Source organism: Euprymna scolopes, chromosome 20, assembly GCF_053919585.1.
Source record: "Euprymna scolopes isolate OS-2025 chromosome 20, ASM5391958v1, whole genome shotgun sequence".
Taxonomy (NCBI): Eukaryota; Metazoa; Mollusca; class Cephalopoda; order Sepiida; family Sepiolidae; genus Euprymna; species Euprymna scolopes.
Window position 1 is genome coordinate 11749592 of NC_136501.1, and position 23401 is coordinate 11772992.

The 23401-nt window shown below is 32.7% G+C and overlaps 1 protein-coding gene across 1 annotated transcript in view; it reads left to right on the forward strand.

The window, feature by feature from the left end:
- The window catches only part of LOC145241325 (uncharacterized), a 151528-nt gene that overhangs the window by 111628 nt on the left and 16499 nt on the right, over positions 1-23401 (forward strand). The window contains exons 4-10 of the mRNA XM_080104154.1: positions 534-588; positions 3485-3588; positions 8224-8335; positions 13392-13458; positions 16541-16568; positions 20919-21084; positions 22482-22614. Of these exons, the coding sequence (XP_079960280.1) occupies positions 534-588; positions 3485-3588; positions 8224-8335; positions 13392-13458; positions 16541-16568; positions 20919-21084; positions 22482-22614 (665 nt within the window). The remainder of the gene's footprint in view (positions 1-533; positions 589-3484; positions 3589-8223; positions 8336-13391; positions 13459-16540; positions 16569-20918; positions 21085-22481; positions 22615-23401) is intronic.

Genomic DNA, 23401 nt, shown 5'->3' on the forward strand with positions numbered 1-23401 from the left:
GTAATCATCAAAGTTGTTTTGCTGAGAAAAATAAAACTTGAGTTCTTTGTTATAATTGCAAAATTCGAAATATTGAATTTCAAATAAAACAAATCGTATCTACGTAATTATCATATAATGAACATATCCAAAAATTACAAAAAGCATTAAGGTAGAAAATGAATTATTAATGAAAAGAGTTTTCGCAGATAATTAGCGAAACAATTTTGGTGTAAGATTTTCAGTTTTCAGGAAAAATTACCTCCCTTTTGTTACAAGTCGAACTCGCCAGTTTCTTTTTTTTGCAAAATTCAATTTTCGTTAATTATCTTTGAAAACTATTTTCATTAATAATTAATTTTCTACCTTATCGTTTTTCATAATTTTTGGATATGTTCATTACTGTGACATGATAATTAAGTAGATATTATGACATGAAATTCAATATTTTGATTTTTGAATGTCGCTATTATAATGAAGAAGCACCAAAACTTGTGTTTTTATTTTCAAACTTCATTTATACGAAATGGATTAAACAACAAATTATTTTTCAGGTACATGCACGATTAAAAATTGCCTGGAATGCACGTCTGAACAAAAATGTTCTAGGTAAGTACCTTCTGAAGAAGTCAGAAATGGAACTCCATTACAAATTTTTTTTTTTTCTTTTTTGTTCTAGAAAGGATCATAATTGGCCTAATAGATATCAGAATAGACTATGCAATAGATTATGATTACAATGTGATGCCATGTGCTTCCCCACTGTTTGCACCATAGTCTTTTATTGTTGGTCTTCTATCTGCTCTCATTCTGGCAGTAGCTCAAAAGTATAAAAACAAAACACAATCTCTGACGCTTTCTGTAGATATCAGTTGTATTTTGGGTATGTGTGTCTGAAACCATCGTGAAAAATGACTTTCCAAATGCTAATGCCCACATCTTAGTTTTCTGTCAAAGTCAACACGGTCAGTCAACAGTCAACTCATCCCAGGTCTGCTAACGCTATTCCAATCTCCTCCAAGCCATAATCTGCCATCCACTGTTGCAAACTGTTAACCCAAGACTGTCTGTAAAACTCACTCCCCCCGTTTAAACTGTTTACAAACTAACTCTAAATGTATTGATCTCTGTCTGGTCATTTGTCCTTGTCATTGTTCTACATTGATTAACCATCATCCTATTTCAGATTGCCTTTGTGTGCCTTGGTTAACTACCGACTCCTATTGTTTTTTTACTAGGTATGAGCAAAAATGGGTGGATAAAAATAGGGGGACCTAGTTTTGAAAGCCGATTTATCATAATTTTTTTTGTAGGTTTCCGACTACTGTTTAATTGTATTTGAAAGATTAGAGACTTAAGTTAATTTCCTAAAGGAAAAAAATATTTGTACACATGAAAAAAAAAAGTTATGAAAAATGTTTTCACGGCGAGCTACCCAATTCAGCTAAATTTTGAAGTTAAATAAATTCATTGTAAAAATCCTTTAAAAGATGAATATTAGTTTTCTGGGTCTATTTCAAAGATAATTAGTAACGTCCTAAGATATTGAATTAAAAAAAAAACACCTTGTTTGTGCAAAAATAACTTAATTAGCCTCAAAAAGCAAGGAATTTACCGTTCGCCAAAAACGCAACAAACTAAAATTTTGTAAACACGATTATAAGGAGGCCCAATATTTCAGCCAATCAAAATGTCCTTTCAAAATGAAGTCATGATAGTAAAAGGAGGTAGGGGTGTCAGATTTCTTTTCTTTTTTTTTTTTCCCAGACGTGCATCCATACATTCCTATTCTGAACGTTTGTATCAATTTTTATCAGTTTTTAATTTAATTATTTTTTATGTTCCTATTTTTAAATTAATTTTTTTTTAATTATTCTTCAAGATCATATAAAAATTATGTTACGCCGAAAGTTTCACATTCTTGCGAGCAAGGAAATTATTAAAGTCTTGCATATAAAAATTATGTGAAATCTGTAATTTAAAAAAAAAAAAATACTTTTGCTATTATAATTTTTTTGTGTGAAAATATTAAATAAACAATGCTTAATTCAATCGTAATATCGGTAGTTCGAAGAATTCATTTTTCTTCGAGTTATATCAAATTCATTAACACGGACTTTAGGGGCTTTTTTCGTAATGTTCCTGTAAAAACAATTTTTTTTTATTGTTACAAATTACGCTGCTTTATTTATATAAAAAAAGCAAAAATAAATTCTTGCGTTTTTTATTTACAACTGAAAACCATAACTTTAGTAAAGGTATTTTTTGTTTAAACAAAATAATACATTTCCACTAAGATTTAAATAAAAAATAATTAGTCCATTATATTCAATGATCATTATTTGATAAATACTGAAAATTTCATTAAAATTGGTTAATTTCTCCTGATTTTTGGTGAATTTTTAAGTAAAGGGAAGGGTCAAAATGTTTATACATTTTGAGCATCGGCATTCATTTTGCCTGTATCTATTTTTTACTAACTTCACCTCTTATACTTTTGTTTCGGTAATCAACTATTTCTTCTTTTTATTTATTTTTTATTTTTTGTTTTTAATCATTTCCCAACACTTTTGGGGAGGACATCTCTGCCATCCCCCCCCCACTCCCTCCATATTACATAAAAAAAAATCCACAAAATTTTAGTATTGGCATCACTAGTCTAGAAATTTAGTAAATGACTGTTCAACATTTCTTAATCTAAAGATTGACCACTTTCTCAACATAATAATTCTGAGAAAATCCAGTCATGAAAAAAAAAATGTTTTATACATCAAGTTTAATGTGAAAATAAAAACATAGTAAAAAACAAAAAAAAATAGACCACTACATTGTTTTTGTTCTGTTTATGTGAAAGCAACATCCTTTTGAATTATTTGGTGCAAAAACATTGCACTATCATGAATGATTCAATGCATCATCAAGAGTTACTATTTTACCCATAGCTAGTGGATAGAGGCATACTTTCCTGAGCAGTACTAAAGCATAATTGAACATGATGGATAGGACAGGATTTATGATATTATAAGGTGTCAGCCAGTTTTGTTTGAAATGCCTAAAAAAAATCAGCAAGTGTATGAGGTTAGACATTGACATCTATATTGGAAGTGATGCTTATCACCTAATTCATGAGAGTTGGTTTTTACTATGAAAACTTTAAAGGATTAGACAGAAACAAACCCAACTTGTTTATGTTTTATTTAGTTCATTTGTTTTTCAGCAAATTATGTTTTTGAGTGCAAAAATCTTTCTGAGCAGAATATCTCACAGAAACTTTTTTTTTTTTTTTTTTTTTTTTTTTTTTTACAAGGGTTAGGTTAAAATTTCATAAGCTAAAATGGCGATCTTTTTTGCAAATAAAATCAAAATCCTCTTCATTATCTAACAGTAAAATTTTAATTTATTATTTAAATATTTACAATTAATCATTTGTTTTTATTTTGTTTGTTGTTTTCTTTATTCTATTAAAAAAATGTTTATTTTCACTTGCAAACTATTTTTATTGTAGGTGTGTGAACTTTATTGATGAAGATAACCATGAATGTTTGGAGACTTGTGCTGGTGTTTCGAGGATTGTTGAAGAAGGCCCGCTTCAAGGAAATCTTTGTAACTGTAAGTATTAAGTTGAAAAGAAAGTACTTGCAGAATTTTTAATTTTTATGCTAAATGATGTGTTTTCAAATAAGTTTTCATTATGATACCTTTTTATTTTAAATATTATTTTAAAGAGCATTTTTCACTCTATCTAATTGTTTAAATTATATTAGTTTTAAAATAATTATGTCTTTTCAGAATGTTTAATACAAGATGGATAAAAAAGTAAATTCGCACAATTTTATTATTTCAATTCAAGCTAAGCTAAAAGCTGCTGAAACAGCTTGCTATATCAACGAAGCCTTAGGCCCAGGAACCACTACTGAATGCACAGCACAATGATGGTTTAAGAAATGTTTTGGTGGCAATGAGTCTTGAAGAAGATGATGAGTGTAGTGGTTGGCCATCAGATGTTAGCAACGATCAATTAAGAATCTTAGTTGAAGCCAATCCACACAACTGTTCAAGAACTTGCTTCTGAATTAGACATAGCATATACAATGATTTCCAACCACTTGAGAGAGATTGGAAAGACAAAAAAATTGATAAATGGGTGCCTCACAAATTGAACGACATCTGAACAACTTGCTGTATGAGAAATGTTTCACAAACCTAAGCAATATCAAAAATGCCATAGCAACTTCATTGCGACCAGAATGCAAGATTTTTACATTACTGGCATAAATACACTTGTTTTGCATTGGCAAAGGTGTGTTGATTCTGACGGTGTTTATTTCGACCAATAAATTTATTTTTGAGCCAATATACATTCATCTAAATTTAAAAGTTAAAAACTGCAAGAACTTTGTCAACCTGATAGCATCCCTATATATCAAGTTCAATAAAAACATATTTTGATAATAGTTGATGTGTTAATTTCCCTGTGTGTGCATCCAGCTTCCATGAAGAAGTTTCTATGAAATATAAAATTCACATGTGCAATCCAGTTGCATGTACAGTGATGATCATATTTATTGGCACGGTAAAATAAAAGTTAAATTTTGTCTAATAAATTCTAAAAAAAGGGATTAAATTAAAGAAAATAACAAAGTATATTATGTATTTTTAACTGGCCTTTCCGATGCAGCAATCGGATTTTAGAAAAAATAAATAACAAAGGAACAACAAACATAATTGCAAAAAACCCTTGTTCAAAATTATTGGCACGATTTATTTAATAATCAATTGTATAGCCTTTGGCCTTGATTACCTTCCTCAGTCGCTTTTCATAGTTTACAACCAAGTTGTTGCACTCTTCAGTAGTAATTTTAGCCCACTCTTCCTGACAATAATCCTCCAATTGAATAAGATTCTTAGGCTTCCTTTGCATTACCCTCAATTTTAATGTTCTCCATAAATTTTCAATTGGATTAAGGTCTGGGCTTTGTGATGGCCACTCCAAAACATTAATATGATTGTCCTCAAGCCATTTCTTAGTCAGTTTAGCCGAATGCTTTGGGTCATTATCTTGCATGAACCACCAACGACGACCAAGTGAGAGCTCTTTAGCAGAGTCTTTCAGGTTTTCATCCAATATTTTAACATAATCTTCCTTTTTTATGCTACCTGTGACCTTAACAAGTCGCCCTGGTCCAAAGGCAGCAAAGGATCCCCAAAACATCAAACTGCCTCCACCGTGCTTCACTGTGGGTATGGTGTTCTTAGGCAGGAAAGCTTCGCCAGATTTTCTGTAAATATAAGACACTTTATTATGGCCAAATAACTCTATTTTCGTTTCGTCAGTCCATAGAACACGTTTCCAGAATGCAACATCTTTATCAATATGACGTTTTGCAAAGGCTAGCCTTGCTTTCAGGTACATAGGCTTCAATAAGGGAGTCTTTCTCGGACGACATGCTTTTAAACCAGCTCTCTTCAAAACTCTACCAACTGTATGTCGAGATACATTCACTCCAGAGGTGCTCTGTTCATCAACAGTCTCCCCAACAGAGATCCTTGGGTTTTGTTTTACTTGTCGAACAATTTTCCGTTCATCTCTTGGGGAAAGAATCCTTTTTCTCCCTCTACCCTCTAAACTCATAACGTGGCTTTGCGATTTGAACTTGTTTATTATGGCTCTAACAGTGAATTTGGGAAGGTTTAGCTTCTTTGAAATCTTATCATAGCCCTCCCCATTGGTATGGCATGCTACAACAAGCTTCCTGACGTCTTCGCTGTGTTCCTTAGTTTTAACCATGGCGATTGAAAATTATAATTTAGTCACTTATAATAGTTTAAATAAATCGCTATCTAAAAATTATCTGAAAAAAATTATTCACTGAATTAGCGTTAAACAAGCATAATATGGCTATAAAAAAGTTCAGAAAGCACGTAAACCGGAAATTGATTGATATTATACTGATACTAAAAGAAAAACAAAGCCGTGCCAATAATTTTGAACAAGGGTTTTTTGCAATTATGTTTGTTGTTCCTTTGTTATTTATTTTTTCTAAAATCCGATTGCTGCATCGGAAAGGCCAATTAAAAATACATAATATACTTTGTTATTTTCTTTAATTTAATCCCTTTTTTAGAATTTATTAGACAAAATTTAACTTTTATTTTACCGTGCCAATAAATATGATCATCACTGTATATCTTAGTCAAAGGAGATGACTTACAGTATCTAGTCACTTATCTATTACTGATCAGGCTCAACATTGCTTAACTTTAATAATCTAATGAGAACCAATTTGTCAAAGTGATTAAGCCATATGTACTCAATGAAAACTTATAAAATTATAAGGGTATATTTTTTGTGTAATCGACACCACAAGTCGAAGTGGTATAATAGAAACCAGTATGGATTATTGTCTGGTTGTGTTCAAGTTTTGTTGGTACTCCGTTCAGTAATACTTTTGGGAAATATATGAAATATTAGAGTAGACTCTCAAGCTTCACAAGAAGGAAAACTGAAGTAACACTTTCTAAACAAGTAGGAATTTTGTGTGCTTTTGCAGTCGTCACTAACCTTATGAAGAGAGTGAATCATGTTCTCCTTAATGCCTGATCTTCATTTGTGGAAATTATTTTGGTTTGTTATGGGTACTCACTTATTGAAGAGACAAGAGTGTCAAGTAGATATGTCTTAGATTATCTTATTTGCTTAGATTTGCTTATCTGGCGTTACCCGGGAGTCATTTTACTTCCATCTTTGTTTTTGCTCATTGTACCCCCTCCCCTACCCCCTTTTTGTCGTTTTTCTTAATTTCTTCTCAAAACACAAAGAATGACACTAACATCTGTCAAATTGTAATAATCACACACTAAGATCTCAAAAACACAAATAAGCAATAAACAACGTAAATCAAACAAATCAGCATTAGATAACCTAAAAAATAAACCATCAAATTTTGTAATTTCTTGATTGGATATTTTTAAATCCCATAAATATTTACCATTTTCTTTTCTTTTAGCCACATTAATTGCATTAAATTGTTACAAAACCAAAATCAGTAAAAGATAGGTTTTCTTGTTTCTGAATTCTTGAGATGAGGATTGATGATTCGTATTATTTGGATTATTTCAACTACTGTTCTCGTCTTGAGCATTATTCACACAATATTTTGGTCTATGAATCCTCCAAGCTTCTTTAGGTGTATCTTGCACAAGGACACATGGCATAGTAGATAAAGTACTTGATACAATTCAGTTGTAAGTTACTCTTTTGGAGGTTGTAGATTCACACGGATGACACTCAAAAATAAAATTGCAAATTACATAAAACTTCTACTTGATCGTGGCTACCAGAACAAGAGCGTGCTGCCTCCATGGATTAAATAAAGGGTTCCATTCAAAATTCTGTTCTCATGCCTAAGTTCAGTTGAAAGATTCCAGAGTTAAAGAAGATACACCTGATGAAGGTTGGAAGTTATATCAACCGAAACATTGTAGAAATAACACTGAAGATGAAAACAGTAGTCCGAATAATCCAAATAAAGCGAATAGGTTTTCTCATCTAGAAAGAACAATCAAGCAAAACAATAAGAAATGGGGGGGGGTCGGGGGTCGCAGGTTGATACATCAGTAAATTTGAACAGAGTAAAAGATTTAATTTGGCTGACAGTTCTGAATCTGAATCAGTATGTTTGAAAAGAGTCTAACTTGGTTTGGAAATGGTAGACAGTTTACGATTTTGAAAAAACTAAAAATCTAAATGAAAATACATACAAGTAACCTATCTTCTTCAGATATATCTTGTCAAATTCATGAATCTTTCTGTCAAACTTGTGAATCTGCATGAAATTCCAAATGAAACTGTTTATTTAATTTAGTATGCTCTTGTTTCTTCATCCGTGATCAGGTAGAATTCTTAAATAATGTGCAGCTGTATTTTTTAGTGTTATCCATACTGAAGATTGAACCTTTAATCTTCAGAAAAATGTAACTTACAATTGAATTTACCAAGTATTTTATCCATTGTGCCACGGGTCCTTGCATCCTGAATAATAATCAGAGGTTATATCGACCAAAACATGAAAATAATACTCAAAATGAGAACAGTAGTTTGAATAATCCAATACAAATTGTCAATCCTCATCTCCAAAATTCTGAAATATAACTTCAATAGCTTCGCCATCCAGATATGTTTAACACAAAATTTTATGATGGTATTAAAACGAGTTATGGGAGCAATTATTTGTTTGTTTTCAGTGACACCAGTGAATGAAAGTTTGTGGATTGGTCTTGGAGCTGGATCTGCTGCTGGCATCATATTTTGTCTTGTGGTACTTCTTATTGTATGGTGCTGCCGAACAAAGCAGAAGTAAGAATTTTTATTTTTATTTTAATGCAAAATACAACAAAATTATACTCACTAAATTTATTGAAAATATTTTCCTGCAAGATTTTATTCATAAAAATCATATATTTTTTTTTTTATAAGTTTGTTTTGTTTCATACCTACCCTTTTTGGAATATGACATTTTTGTTCTGTGGTGGATATGTACATCATAAAGATTTTTTTGTATTTTTGTTTTTTAAATTAGGTTAATTTCTGGATAAGAACCAAATGTTCTGCTTCAAATTCTTAAAGTCTTCAAATATTTATTCATTGTGTAAATTTCTTCATTATTAGTTTCATACTGTAGTCCTCACATATTTAACTGTATTTATGTACTGTGATATTATTTGTAATTTTTTTATATATAGGTCCATGCTTACAAATTGGTTTCACCATTGGATACAGTTAATTTGAGGGGGGGGGGGTTATAAAATAGTTCAATGATTTAACGCTATTTATTTTCCACCCTCCCCCAGATAAAATGAAAAAAAAAAAAAAAAAAGCAAAATATTTTTATATGAATGAAAGGTTGAGGTTCTGATCATATCTTTTTGAATTAAATGGTCCAACTGACCAGAAATTCAATTAAATAAAAATTACTTTTTTTGGTTTCAGTTTTTTTCATCCTCTTGTTGAAATAGTATTACGCATATTTGAAATAAAATTTGCCATTAGTTTATCAAGGTTTGAGTACAGTTTGGCTTCTAGAACAGCTTATGTTGTCATTAAATAGGTTTTTACTTAATTTTTTTTTTTTTACAAGGGAGTCACCACTTATCAAGGCTCAAAGGCCAATTGAGGATAAAGGTGATCACCAGGACAACAGCATATTAATAGTTACTGGTGGAAATAGGGTAGAAATTGATTATTTAGGAGGACAGCTTAACAAGAACTTGTTTACATTGAACTTGAAGACGACCATATTGTAGTCGCCTGAAAAGCAAGCCAGCAGAACAGTGTTCCACAAGTGGGCAGTTCCAGATAGTGGTTATAGCTAGACGAACGTTTTTTGTGAAAGTTTGGCAGGGAGAGATCATAATTTGAAGCTCAGATGAGCACTTGCCATGAAAATAATGATAGAGCAGATACAGACTCGCAACGTCTCTTTTGTGGGAAAGGGATTGCAGGCAGGAGAAAAGGGCATCACCTAAGTTTTGAAGTGTGTTTTGAACTCTGAAGGCACTCAAATTATTTTTGGTCTTGGAAGGAAATTCGAGAGGTAGGAGGCCCTGATTGTATCAGGTTGAGTTTGCTGCAAAGTTCTTGGCAAAGAGTTTGGCTTTGTCAAATGCTGACAAAATCACCTCGGGCTCATTGATGACGGTTGGTATAGAGGATACACAGCTATTCACAACATTGTTATATACCATAATTCATGGAAACCAAGCCTCTTTTCTTCGACTTGATGGACTGAGCATATGAGACTCAATTTTCTGTAATCCTTTTGCAGTGATTGTTTGCAGTACTAAAGGTGAATTTAGTTTCAAAACATTTATTATGGTTAGAGCGACTGAAGTAGTGGTTTCTGTGTACAATGGCAGCAGCACATTCAAGAGGAATCTCTCAAGGCTGGCTGTTCAGTTTTTGTTGGAATTTTTTTTTTTAGGGTATGTAGCTGTCTATGCTGATAGTTAACCAATCAGTTAAGTTAGATGCTATATCGGACACATTTTTTTTTAACATAGAGCATAGGAATAGTTTGGATATGAACGTTTGGAAACTGTTTTAGTCAGCGATTATCGGTGCACTATCTGATGAAGAGAGATATTTGAGTTTTGTTATACTTTGTTTTTATTTTTATTGAAACAACCGAGTGATGAGAAGATCCTATTGGAGAAAGAACTAAGGATGAACATATTTCAGGGCATGTTGTTAGAAAAAGATCTAAAAGACTTGCAAATTGTCCGTCAGCATTCGGTACCTGAGTGGGTTTGTTAACAGTGTGTGTAAAGAAGAAATCATGGTAGAATCTCCTTTCGTCATCTGTTTTGTTTGAGTAAACTAACCATTCAACATTGTGAACATTGAAGTCTACACAGATGTGAATGTTTGTTGAGGAATGAGCAGACAGGGTATGATCAATTTGTTTAGCGATACTATCAAAGATACTTACTCCATCATTGTGGGGAGGATAGAGGGCAAATATAAATACTGTGCTAGAAGTAAGCGTTGCTCTAAAGCACATGTAAGGGTGTTTGGGGTCTTCTTTGGAGATGTTCGTGACACAAGGAAGGTATCCTTGATATAGGCACATATTCCATGTCAATGGTGATCTTCAGGGTCGGGTTTGGATATGAATAGGCTTTCATGGAGAAATCAGCTACGTAAGCAGCTGAATTAATACCAGTTTCACGCAAGAACAGCAGGTCCAGTTTGGCTGGAAGATTGGAACGTGGACCCCTGATATTAGAGGAGAACTTGTAGTGGGGGTCTATGTTGGAAGTTGTGATTCTGGGTTTTCTCTTGATTTGTTTGTGAAAACTTTTCATCGTTAGGTTGTAGAGTTTGTGGAAGAGGTCATCAGAGGTATTAAAAGTAGGGAAGAGGGGAAGCAAGAGAGAGAATAAATGAAAGAATTAGTGAAGAAGAAAGACTTTGTAGACCCTTGAAAAGGAAAAGCTGTAGCAGTTCCCACTAATATGTAATATATTTGTAATCCAGGAATTTTTCACATGATTAGGTGAAAATGAAATTCTAGAATATTTTACATGCACAAACCTTGTGTATGTTTATCCATCTCTTCTCAACAGTGACCCCATCTAGATGATACTAAACCAGTAGTGACTATAGCATATGTGTATATTCTCAATGCTCTGCTCTAGTCTTATTTCTGATACTATCAACATTATTTCCCTCCCCCAAAAATGTTATTAATTTAAAAAAAAAAGAAAAACAAGAGAGGAGAAAATATACCAAAAATAATGGAAAATAAGTTTATCAGCAGAACAAAGGTATAGGAATTTGTTCACTTGGCACACAAAGGGAATTAAAATAGGATTATGGCGATGAACGGCAGTAAAGGGCCAAACAATGGAGGTCAATATGTTCAGAGTAAGTTTACTGGCAGTTTTATGAGTGGTGGTGAGTTTTGTGACAGTTTACATTTAGGAACAGTTTATGTACAGTCTTGTGTTTGCGACAGTTGAGGACTGTTTCCAGTTAAAGACAGTAGAATGCAAATTGTGGCCCTGAACAGATTAAGATGAGATGACATCAACTGACGAACATGGCATTGACAGATGATTGAGATGCAGATGTTAGCATTCAGAAGGTCGATGATGTCATTCATGCACCCAAAGTCCAATTAATATCTATAGAACATGTCAAAGTCTGTGTTTTCTTTTGTTTCTCTAGCGTTATCTTATTTTTATGCTTGTGAAGCACTGCACACCTCTTGACAGCCACCAATGTGAGAGACAATACAGTCAGAAGTGTAGATGAAAGAGTTGTCAGCAGTTGTCGAGTGAGAGGACCATGTGATCTTACATCTTCATTTGTCCCTCTTTCGATTGTTTTTATCTTTTGTTCTTTCTCCTGCTGGTTTCTTGATACTCACTGATTTCATTTACTTTTATAGCATATTTATGGATGCAAGTTTTAGTGTCACATATTTAAATCTTTATTTTATATTCTCGGTCTACACCCCAGTTGTCATTGTTGGTTTAATATTATTAGACCATGCTAATGTTTAGGAGAGATAAATTATACGTTATTTAATTCAATCTAAATTATCATAAAAGTCTGATTTTCATAAATGAATGTTTGTAGCATTAACATGCAAGATAAAGTATTAAATCAACATCATCATAATAATCATCATCATCATATTATTCAGTTTAACATCTGTTTTACCTTCTGGCATGTGTTGGACAGCTTTTAAGAAATTGACTTTCACACTAATCTATCTCTGGTCAGGTTTTTATTCATCCCTCTTTCCATCAAGTCAATTTTTATCACTTCCTCCCATGTTTTCCTTAGCCTTCCTTGTCAGTTGAATTGTTCTACATATACTAGCCCAAGAACTCTCATCCATTCCTTTAACATGACCATACCAATGGAGTTTTCTGTTCTGCACACATCTCCCTATACTGACCAGATGTAAGTGCAATGTAAAGAGGCATGTTTGAATCATACTGGAGAATCTATCGGACCAATTTCATGAGGGATGTTGGCAACTTTTGCATGAATCACTGAAAACCAGTGCTGAAAAAACAATCTAGCGAATCAAGCAAACCATAATCTGCCAAATCATGTGATTTATGGGTCCTTAAAACTATGTTTAAATTTGTGAGCTTTTTGTGTAGAGTTACCCTCCCTTCCTTCAATGCTATTAATCGCAAGCCCACTCTTACTCCGAGTGGTAGTACATGTTAGCATCTCACCTATAGATTAAATTGAATCTGTTCTGGATGTAAGTTTATATCATGAATACATGTTAAAGCAATCACCATGGATAAATATTTGAAAATATAAAGAAATTGAAAAATGACTGGATTTCTTTCTTCTTTCTACTCAGTTTTTCTTCTCCCCCCCCCATGTCTAACACCAATCTCTCCAAAAAGTATTTTGTCGAGACACTATTTTTGACATCAAATAACTTTCAATCAGTTGATATGGCATAAAAGAAAACATTAAATTTGTGTTGTTCTTATCTTACTGGTTATATTCACAAGGTTTTGGCCGATATAATGTCTGACCTTCATATGCATCTTTTGAACTTGGAGACCTAGTCAAAGTTATGAACCTGGACAGAATTTTAAACTGGACATGTTATTTAATCAAAGGTTGGTGTTGAGGGTGGGTTCTCACTCTGTCAGTCATGACCGGAGAGACATTCCCCATCCAAGTTTCCTACATTTCGATAAGATGCACAGAGTAGTTCAAATAATTTAAATAATGGAAATTATTAATCCTTCAACTAAAAAATTCTAAAACATAAACATTAAATTATTTTAAAATCTTCTTTTTATAAAACTATTTTTTCATAAATAACAAATGTTTGTTTCGAATCATTATTTTTTTATTTTTTAATTCCTAGGGGTCATATTAATTTCGTAGAAGAAACTTCAAAAAGTACAAATGTGCCAGATGAAAAGATTAGAAAGGTAAGAATGTTTGTATAAATCTTTTTCCTGCCAGAATTATATCTGGAAAAACGTTTCAATTTGTTTTTTCTTTTGTGAAGCTAAGCGAAAGTTTTGAATAGACTTACTAACAGAGGTGGGTGGGGGTGCTCCTTCATTACTAGAGCTATAAAATTTTCCAGCAATGCATGTGTGTCAGAATGATTCAGCAAGCTAAGAAAACCACAAGACATCAGATTACCCATTCATTTTGTAACAGAAGTATTTTTTTTAAATATCTTGTGCATTATCTGGGGGGAAAAAAATAATGATCTGAATTCGACTCCTTTCAACTACCTTCATCTCTGATTACATTACATGTCAGCTGACAAAATGTTCATTCTTGAGAAATGGTCAAAATGATGACGTATACAAGTTGCTTGTTAAAGTGAAATCTCTGAATGGAAATCGACAAAAGAAAAGTGAAGTCCATCTTTGTTACCAGAGCTGTAAAATACTCAAAGCGACTCATATGTCAGAATGATGCAGGGAGCTAGGAAAACCATGAGATAGAATATTACCAGCTGACTTTGAAGCATAAGTATTTTCTCAAGATATTCCCTTCCCCTCCAAAACAAATTGATCAAAGTACAAGTTTTCATTGTACCTATGAATATTTTTATATGTATAGTTACGGTCATTTCTTGCACTAGCAGTGAGATTTAAATACCAAATTCAAATTCACATGATAGAACAGTATCTTTTTAATATAATGATGATGTGTATGTGATCCAAATCATATAGTTAACTAATTTGCATATTCTTTATTCACTAAACCTTTTATCTACCGACTCTGAAGTTTTCTGCTTTTCTTTGATTACACTTAACTACCTCATTCCACAACGATGTCACTTCTACTTTTGGCAATCCTTCCATCCACCCACTAGTTGGCGGTCCTTCCATCCACCCACTAGTTTGGTTTGTTAAATCCAAGTCAGCCTCCACATCTTTCTCCTGGAGATAAACTTTCTCTTTGCCTCATTATTCGGAGTCTTCAGACTACTATTCTTCAATATTATTTTCACATTTTGGTCAATGTAATCCTCAAACTTCTTCAGGTGTATCTTGTCAAACTCAAGAATCTTTCTGTCAACCATAACCTTTTATTTAATCCACAGGGGTAGCATGTTCTTGTTCCATCAGCCATGACTGGGAAGAAATCCTAAGGAATTTGTAATTGTATTTTTTGAGTGTCACCCACACTGGAGATTGAACCTTCAACCTCCAGAAGATTGCAACTGAATTTTATCAAGTATTTTATCCACTACATCACAGATCCTTGCATATTCCTGAGTTTAACAGAAAGAGTTTGTGTATTCAATAAGATACACCTGAAGAAGATCGAAGGTTACATTGATCAAAATGTTGTGAAAATGACACTCAGGATAAGAACAGCAGTTCAAATAATACGAATAATCAATCCTCATCTCAAAATTTCAAAAACATAACATGCATCCTTTTGAGTTATTTATATATTTATTTGCGGACTATTATCCTCATCCTCAACGTTTCAGCCAACTATCATTCTGGCATTCGTCAGGTGGTTAACCATGACGGGATAGGAATGCTAAGTCTTTTAACTGTATCCTCAGTAATTACTTCCTTCCATAGTTGTTGCGTCTCACCATGTTTTGGCCATCTAAGCCTCTGACCAGATTTGGATAGGATTGAAATTGCTATCTTCAGGCAATCTGGAACTATAGAGATTCAAGTCATTTTATCACTTCCTCTCATGTTTTCCTTAGCCTCCATATCTCTATCTACTGTGCAACAGGTCCCTTTGGGCCCATAGCCCAGTGGATACAGACGAATCTCTACAGTTTCAGGTGAGCATTGCCTGAAGATGGCAGTTTCAATCCTACCCAAAGCCGGCCAGAGACTTAGTTGGCCAAAACGTGGTGAGATGATAACAACTATGGAAGGCAGTAATTGCTGAAAATACACTTAAGACTTGTCGCGGTTTACCACCCGACGAAGACTAAGGGGAGAGTTGGTCAAAACGTTGTGAAACAACAACTAGAAGATGAGGATAAAAGTCCGCAAATAAATAATAACATGCATTTAAATAACATGCATTTAAATAACATGCTGCATCACTTATTTTTAAAACTACAATACACCTTTCATTATTCAAGCTGAACGGACCACTGTCATCATCTTGAACTTAGTTTTCCTACTATGGTTACAATGTCAGTATTTTTTTTATATTTTTCAACATGGGATAAATATAAAATGTGTGAGATATATCTATAGCTTGCAGACAGAAACCAGTTAATAATGAACCCAATTCTTTTTATTTACATTTGTTTTCTGCTTCATTTTTGTTAGAATGCATTTCACTGTCAGTTTTTTGTTTTGTTTTTAATGGAAAATCGTTCTGCTGTCAATGAATATGACAGAAATAAAACCGTCCTCATTTCTTAGAACTTTTTACTAAAAAATATTATTCTGTTGATGAATATGACAAATAAAACTGTCTTCATTCATTGGAACTTTTTGATGTTCTTAATTCAATACAATTTCTATCATCTTCCAAAACCAAACACAGTTTTGTGTTCTTGTCCAAAATTTCCCCCTATATTAAAAAACATAAAGAAATAAAGATCTGTATGATATATGTACCCATGACAAAACGATAATATCCTATTCCTAAAATCATTTAAATTGATCATTTTTATAAAAAAAAATCATTTCTAAGCAATTAATGGGAATTCATAGACATTACAACATAAATCTAGTAAGTATGAATTATTGTTGAGTTATCTCACTTTATTTCTTGACATTTTTTTTTTTTTCAAAAGGGCGTGTAAGACAGTCCCTCCTTGGATATTTAAAATTTGATTTTCTTATTTAAAAACAAAACTTATTTAAAACTTCTTATTTAAAAACAAAACTATTTGATCGATTTACATGATTTTTGAAATATGATATTTTCGTTTTATCATGAATGCTTACATCATACAGATTTTTCTTTGTTTTTTGAATATAGGGAGAATTCTGGATAAGTACCCATATTTATGTTATTACATATAATATCCAAAATATATTCTTTTTTTAATTTCAGATTCCAGGTTTTGATAATAAAGGATACGGTAGGTGTTCTCTTCTTCATTATGTATTAATATGAAATGACTAACTTGAATTATAATATAATTTAACAAAACAAGTGTATCTATGTGAATAACATAAAAATCTTGTGTTCTGGTGGCGATGAAGTTGCTGAAACCGTTTTTGATATCGCTTAAGTTTTTGAAGATTTTATCGCACAGAAAGTTGTCAAGATGTTTGAAAAAGTTGTAGTCAGTAGGTGGGAGGTCTGGAGAGTATGGCGGATGAGGCAGTTTCGCAATCCAACTCTTTCAACTTCTGCAGGGTCGGTTTAGCAACGTGCGGTCGAGCATTGTCATGGAGGAGAATTGGGCCTTTTCTGTTGACTAATGCTGAATGTTGTTGTCAAAGGTTTTGATGCATGTCATCCATTTGTTGATAGTATTTCTCTGCCGTAGTGGTTTCACCTGCATTCAAAAAACTATGAGACCGGTCACAGACTGCCAAACAGTCAGCATGACCTTCTTTTGGTGCAACTCTGGCTACGGGTAGTGTCATAGAGTCTAACCACTGAGCTGAGCATCGCCAGTTGTCGTAAAGAACCCGTTTTTCATCAAAAGTCACAACCCAGTCGAGAAACAGGTCATTCTTGTTGCGTAAAAGAAGGGAAAGTGACACTTTATAATGGCATTTCTTTTTGGTTGACATTCAATTTGTGAGGCACCTTTTTTATCAAATTTTTTTGTCTTTCCAATCTCTCAAGTGGTTGGAAATCATTGTACACATTAAGTCTAATTTAGAAGCAAGTTCTCAAAGAGTTGTGCGTGGATTGGCTTCGACTAAGGTTATTAATTGATTGTTGCTAACATTTAGTGGCCAATCATTATGCTCATTATTTACAAGACTTGTTGCCACCACAAAATTTCTTAAGCCACCATTATGCTGTGCGTTCAGTAGTAGTTCTTGGGCCAAACGCTTTGTTGATATAGCAAGCTGTTTCAGCAGCTTTTCGACCTAGCTTGAATTGAAATAAGAAAATTGTTTTAATTTGCTTTTTTCCATCTTGTATTCCACGTTCTGAAAAGACAGTTGTTTTAAAACAATTTTAATTTAAACAATTAGACAGAGCAGAAAACACTCTTCAAAATCATATATAAAGTAAAGGTATTGTAACGAAAACTGATTTTAAAATACGTCATGTGAAATCAAAATTAAAAAATTCCACAACCTAATACTTAGGATGTGTTAATGTTAGTTGTTTGTTGGCTTTGACAAAAAAGTAGCTGATAATGATAGCCCTATTTGAAAGGATACAAAACTGTTCACCTAAATATACAAGAAAATTAACAATCTAAAAATGTGACAATTTCACTCATTTGCAGTTGGGCAGATGCTATTATTGTTAATAAAAAAAAATGGAAATAATAAGAATTTAACTTTAACTCATGATGATTCTGCAGTATAATTAACAGTTGAGAAATATTAAAAACAAAAAAAATGTATATACACAACAAATAACTGTAACCAAATGCTTAAAAATGTAAATTTCTATCAACTTGTAGAAAAAATTGTTTTAAAGTTTTTATTTCAAAATTAGATTTTGTTGAAAGCTTTCTTTCCTCAGACAAGAATCAAAATGGCTATATGATCCCTTCATAAAAAATGACTTGTGGCAAGCCTCTCCTCCATAGACTTAGGGTTAATGGTAAGATGAGTCTTTATTTTTATTTTTTTTTTATCTTTTAAACTGGAAATTATCTATGCGACCACTTACAAAAACTACAGAGATAATAAATATTACAATTAGTTTTCATACTTTAAAAGTATACAAGTTGGTAGAAAATGAACTTTTAATGCATTTGGTAAAAGTTATTAATTGTAAAATTAAAAAAAAATTTTTTTTTAATTTTAAGCTGTTAGATATACTGCAAGATTACCAAACTTAGTTTATTATTTTTTAGCTATTTGGATCCTCCTCTTCTTTCACATTAGGGTCTAAATGCTTCCATCTATACTCCACATAGATCTAGTCTCTGTTTTAATCGGCAGATGAGTACATTATCTCTTGTATCTGGTGATTTGACTCAATTAACCAAGTCACCCATATCAAGCTATACTGACCTGAGGATTGGAGGGGGGGGTCACTCCTTGTCAGTCACAGTCTCTAACTTTCTATGCTTACTTTCTTTCATCTTAATATACTTATATTGGCAAAGTGTTCTATATTAAAAGCCTAAACCTTATTTTAAACGATCTTCTTTCTATTGCAAGCAACACATTTTAGTTTTGGTTGTGTTGCAATATAGATGCTGTTGTTGAGCATCATTCTTGGTAATGATTTTTATTCGCATTCGTTTCACTAATATCTTTCTAGAAGGATATCGGCTACTTATGGGAGGGACCACATGAATGTTGCTAACATCCTTAATTAACAGTGTTTCTGTGGAACGAACTGGGTTCAAACTTAGCATGTATAGGTTTCAGCCCACATTGTTAACCACTGGGCCACCGACATCTTGCTGCTGCTGTTGTAGAGCATCATTCACTCCTTTCATATGAATCAAGTGATTATCATTGGCTTCTGTTTTCTTAGTATCTTTCTAGTTAGAAGTCTTTCTAGAAATACAGTAGGTACTTATGGGAGGAATCACATGAAGGTTGCCAACATCACAAGTGAAAGGGTTTTTGTGAAATGAACTGGATTCGAACTTGGCACAGCTGGGTTTTAGTCTGTGTTATTAACCACCATCATCTCCTTCCTGCTGTTGTCTTATTACATAATAGCAGCCACGTTTGAGTGGATAAATTTTGAAGGTCAAAGGGTTAGAGAGAGACACCAGGCAGAAGTTGTAAACCTTGTGATTTGCAGGTGAAACTCTCTCTCTTTTTCTTAGCTTGTAAGATTTCAAGCAGAGAAGATACTTCCAGCAGCCCTCCCCAAGAGGTGAGAGGTGGGGGTGGCACACAAGGAGAGTTGGTATAGCGAGATGGGCTATCTATCTGTCTACCTTTCTCTTTCATGGAGATACATGCTGTTTCCTAATGTCTTTGAGTGATTGTCTTTTTGTAAAATAAACCTTTTATAAAAACACTGGTGTCTGAGTGTATTCCTCAGACAACCAACAACCTGGATTGACGACTACAACAGCAAGGATAACAGTGACACAGAGTATAAATGATTTGGTAAGCTACAATACAACAGTTAAGTGAGTCAGATTTCTGCAGTGAGCTCACAAAGATTGTGCCTCAGAATTATTTGGTCTGCATGAAGTTCTCCTTGTTGGTTGCAAAAGTTAATATGGAAGATTGTTGTTTTTTTATCCCCAACGAGGAGAACAAGACTCAGTGATGCATGTGAAGTCAGGTTATGATTGGCTCAGAAGACACCAAAATATAATGCAGACATAATGTTTCCACTCTCAGTCCATTGATTTAGTTTTGCACCTAACTTTGCTTGTCTTTTCATATAATCCTGTTGTTGTTAAGTTAGTTGGATCTCTTCATAGAAGTTACAAAGATTGTGCCTCAAGATTGCCTGGTCTACCTGAAGTCCTTCTCATTAGTTGCAGCTATTTGTTAACCTGCAAATTATAGGTTTTTACCCCTAATATCAAGAGCAGCAAAGCTCAGCAATTGCATGCGAAGTTGGGGAAAGGTTTAACCCAGATCACATAAACGAATGGCGCAAAAGCAAATTTCCATTTTACTCTATTGATTTGTGGTTTTGCATCGGACACACCTTTGCTTGCTGCATGCAGAGACAGAGATGACCAAAAGATGATAGATCCTGATTCTGACTCTTCCTGTATTTCCACCAGAAACCTGTTAGCTGAGTAGCTCTAACATTACTCTGTTGTCACTTTTCCTACTATGGTGATGAAGGATTAGGCATAGATTAGGGAGGATTGTTGCAGTAGTGAATTTTAGAAATTCAAAGAATTTTTTTTTTCTTTTACACATTGGCATAACAGAACTTTTTTCTTTTTTTTTTTTTTTTAGGCTTTGGTGCAATAAGCATAAAATGATATAACACGTCCAAAGGAAATAAATATTATACTTCCATTAAATAAAGTAAAGTTATTCCAAGTTTAAAAGCTGTAATTTCTTTAAATTTTTTAAGCTAACTGCAGCAATGAACTACAGTAAAACATAGCAAAGATTAAATGTATCGATCCAATTAAAAAAATGAGCTTTTGGTCTCCAGTCTTAACACTAAGTTGTATGTCTTAATCTTGAATGTAACATGTACAAATCCAAATATTTTCTTGGCAAGATTTTACAATAAATATGGCATGTTAAATGCTACGTTGTTGTTTTCAGATTCTGCAAAAGTTTGTCTTTTAAAAATTAGTTTAATTTAGAACATTCTTTTTCGTCTTTTTTCATACTTTTAGAAAATGAAGAAACAACTGTTGAAAATAGCAGCATCGATGAACAGGTCTACATTTATGAATTGGAAAACATGCGTTTGCATGAAGCCACCCTAAAGGAACTACTTATTCAAGTACGAACCCGCTTACGAGCAATGGATTGCGAAGATACCAGAGTCCCTACGTACAAGTTAGTGCCTCTTATTCTTCAATATAAAATATTTTTCTTTGGAATCTTTACCTTCAGCATAATCAGGAAAATTATGCTTGATACCAAATGACCTTGCAAACTGTTCTCTCCATTATTCTGACTTCCTCGGAGTGTCACTGTATTTTCGTTTTTTAGATTTCATTACATTGTCCGACTAACTCATTCGTTGTCTGACTCTCCTTCTTGCATTGCACTTTTTCTTTGCAAAATTTGTCAATTCTGTCAAGTTCTTGTACCATTTCAATGTACATTGTTTTTGCTGTGGTCAAGAACTCTTCACATGGTGAAATTGCTTGGTGTATTTTATTCTGTTCTTCTCATTTGACAATTATTTTTGTATGAAATGCTAAGAAGTTTAAAAAAGCAATTCATCCCCCTCATCTGTATTTGTCTCTTTAGGTCTACTGTCAAAGCCCATAATTCACAAGCATACATATTAGGTTGGTGCAAAAATATGGTTTTTTGACATGTCAAAAAAACGGCATTATTTTTGCACCAAACTAATAAATATGGAGATGACCAAGGAACTAAAATTAGTCTGATATTTGAGTTGATAATATATTTCTGTCATTCCAGATGGTCTTATCTGGGCGACAATAGATAGTATTTTGAGTTTATAAATTATTTAAAGTGAACATGGATAACACCTTGCTTCCACCTCTAAAATCTTTTTTTTCTTTTTTTTTTCTGATTAACCACCATATTTTCATTAAAAATACATTTTTCAGCAAATTGTTCAATTTTTAGAGGGGAATTTTGGGTTCTTGATCTAAGATGCTAAGATCATACAAGAAAATAAGTTTAGACATAGGTGAAATGTTTTTATCTTGCATGACTTCATAATGTCAAATATTCCTTTTCTTTAATCGTTTTTCTCAACACTTTATGAGATTGGAAATGCTCAGTGCATTTTATTTCTCTTTAGACTACTGTTATTGTTTTTTTTTTTTTTTTTATTTCTGGTTATCTTCTCAACAAAAAGTAAAGCTTAATGTGTTTCTTAAATGTGTCTGCCTCCCTCTCCTCTCACTTAAGACATTTTTCTTACTTTTTTCACTAATGCATAAAATCTTTTTTCTTTTTTTTTTTTTTTCACCCTTTCTAAAATGTCTTCCTCTTTTTTTTCTTTTTTTTTATATTTCTCTTTTTCTTCTGTCCCATTCTATCTTTTTCATTTTGTAATTGTTTTTTCTTTGTAAAATAAAAAATAACATTTCTCAATCATTTCTGATGAAATCATTTTATAATGACAAAATATGAAATAACACCATAGCAGTTGATTATATTGTGTGACTATCTAATTTTTTTTTTTATATTTTCTAAATTTGATTTAAATATAAAGTCAACGGTAACACTTCAACTTGTTTTTATTGCAGAAATGTAATTCATCAGTTATGTAGAGTACTCAGCTTATTAAACAAGGAGAACACCAGTAATCTTGCAGCAGATTCTTTGGGATTGCTTGAATGGGCAAAACAAATGCTAAATGATTACTATGAGGTTCAACAGGTACAGTACCCAATTGTTGTTTTAGAAGCATTCTTATTGAAATATGGAACAGAAGAAAAGGTTGAATTTAAAAATAGATACTAAAAATAGGATCTGTTGAGAAATGTGTACCTTAGAGATCGATAAGATTTGTTAAGAAATGTGTATCCGACAAAATGATAAAATCCGTTGAGAAATGTGTACCCTACAGAATGATAGGATCCATTGAGAAATGTGTACCTCAGAGAATGATAAGATTTGTTAAGAAATGTAATAGGATCAGTTGAGAAATGTTTACCCTATGAAATGATCGGATCTGTTGAGAAATGTGTACCTTAGAGAATGATAAGATTTGTTAAGAAATGTGTACCTGACAATAATAGGATCAGTTAAGAAATGTGTACCCTATGAAATGATCGGATCTGTTGAGAAATGTGTACCCTACGGAATGATAGGCTCTGTTGAGAAATGTGTACCCCTACAGAATGATAAAATCAGTTGAGAAGTTGTACCTGACAAAATAATAGTATTCTTTGATGAATATATTTGATATAAAAAGTTCAGTTGACAAATAATTATTTTTTCAATTTTTATTTATTTTTAATAAAAACAATAAAGAAATATCACATCAATCTCCATAAATCTTTGAGCTGACATATAGATTGGATGACTAATAAAAAATCTATATGATTTTTATAAAGTACTAAACTTCAAATGAAATGTGTCAAAATTTGAGCCAAATCAGATTATTAGTTTACAAATAACAATTAAGTGAAGCTACTATAGCAAATTTTCGAAACAATGGAAA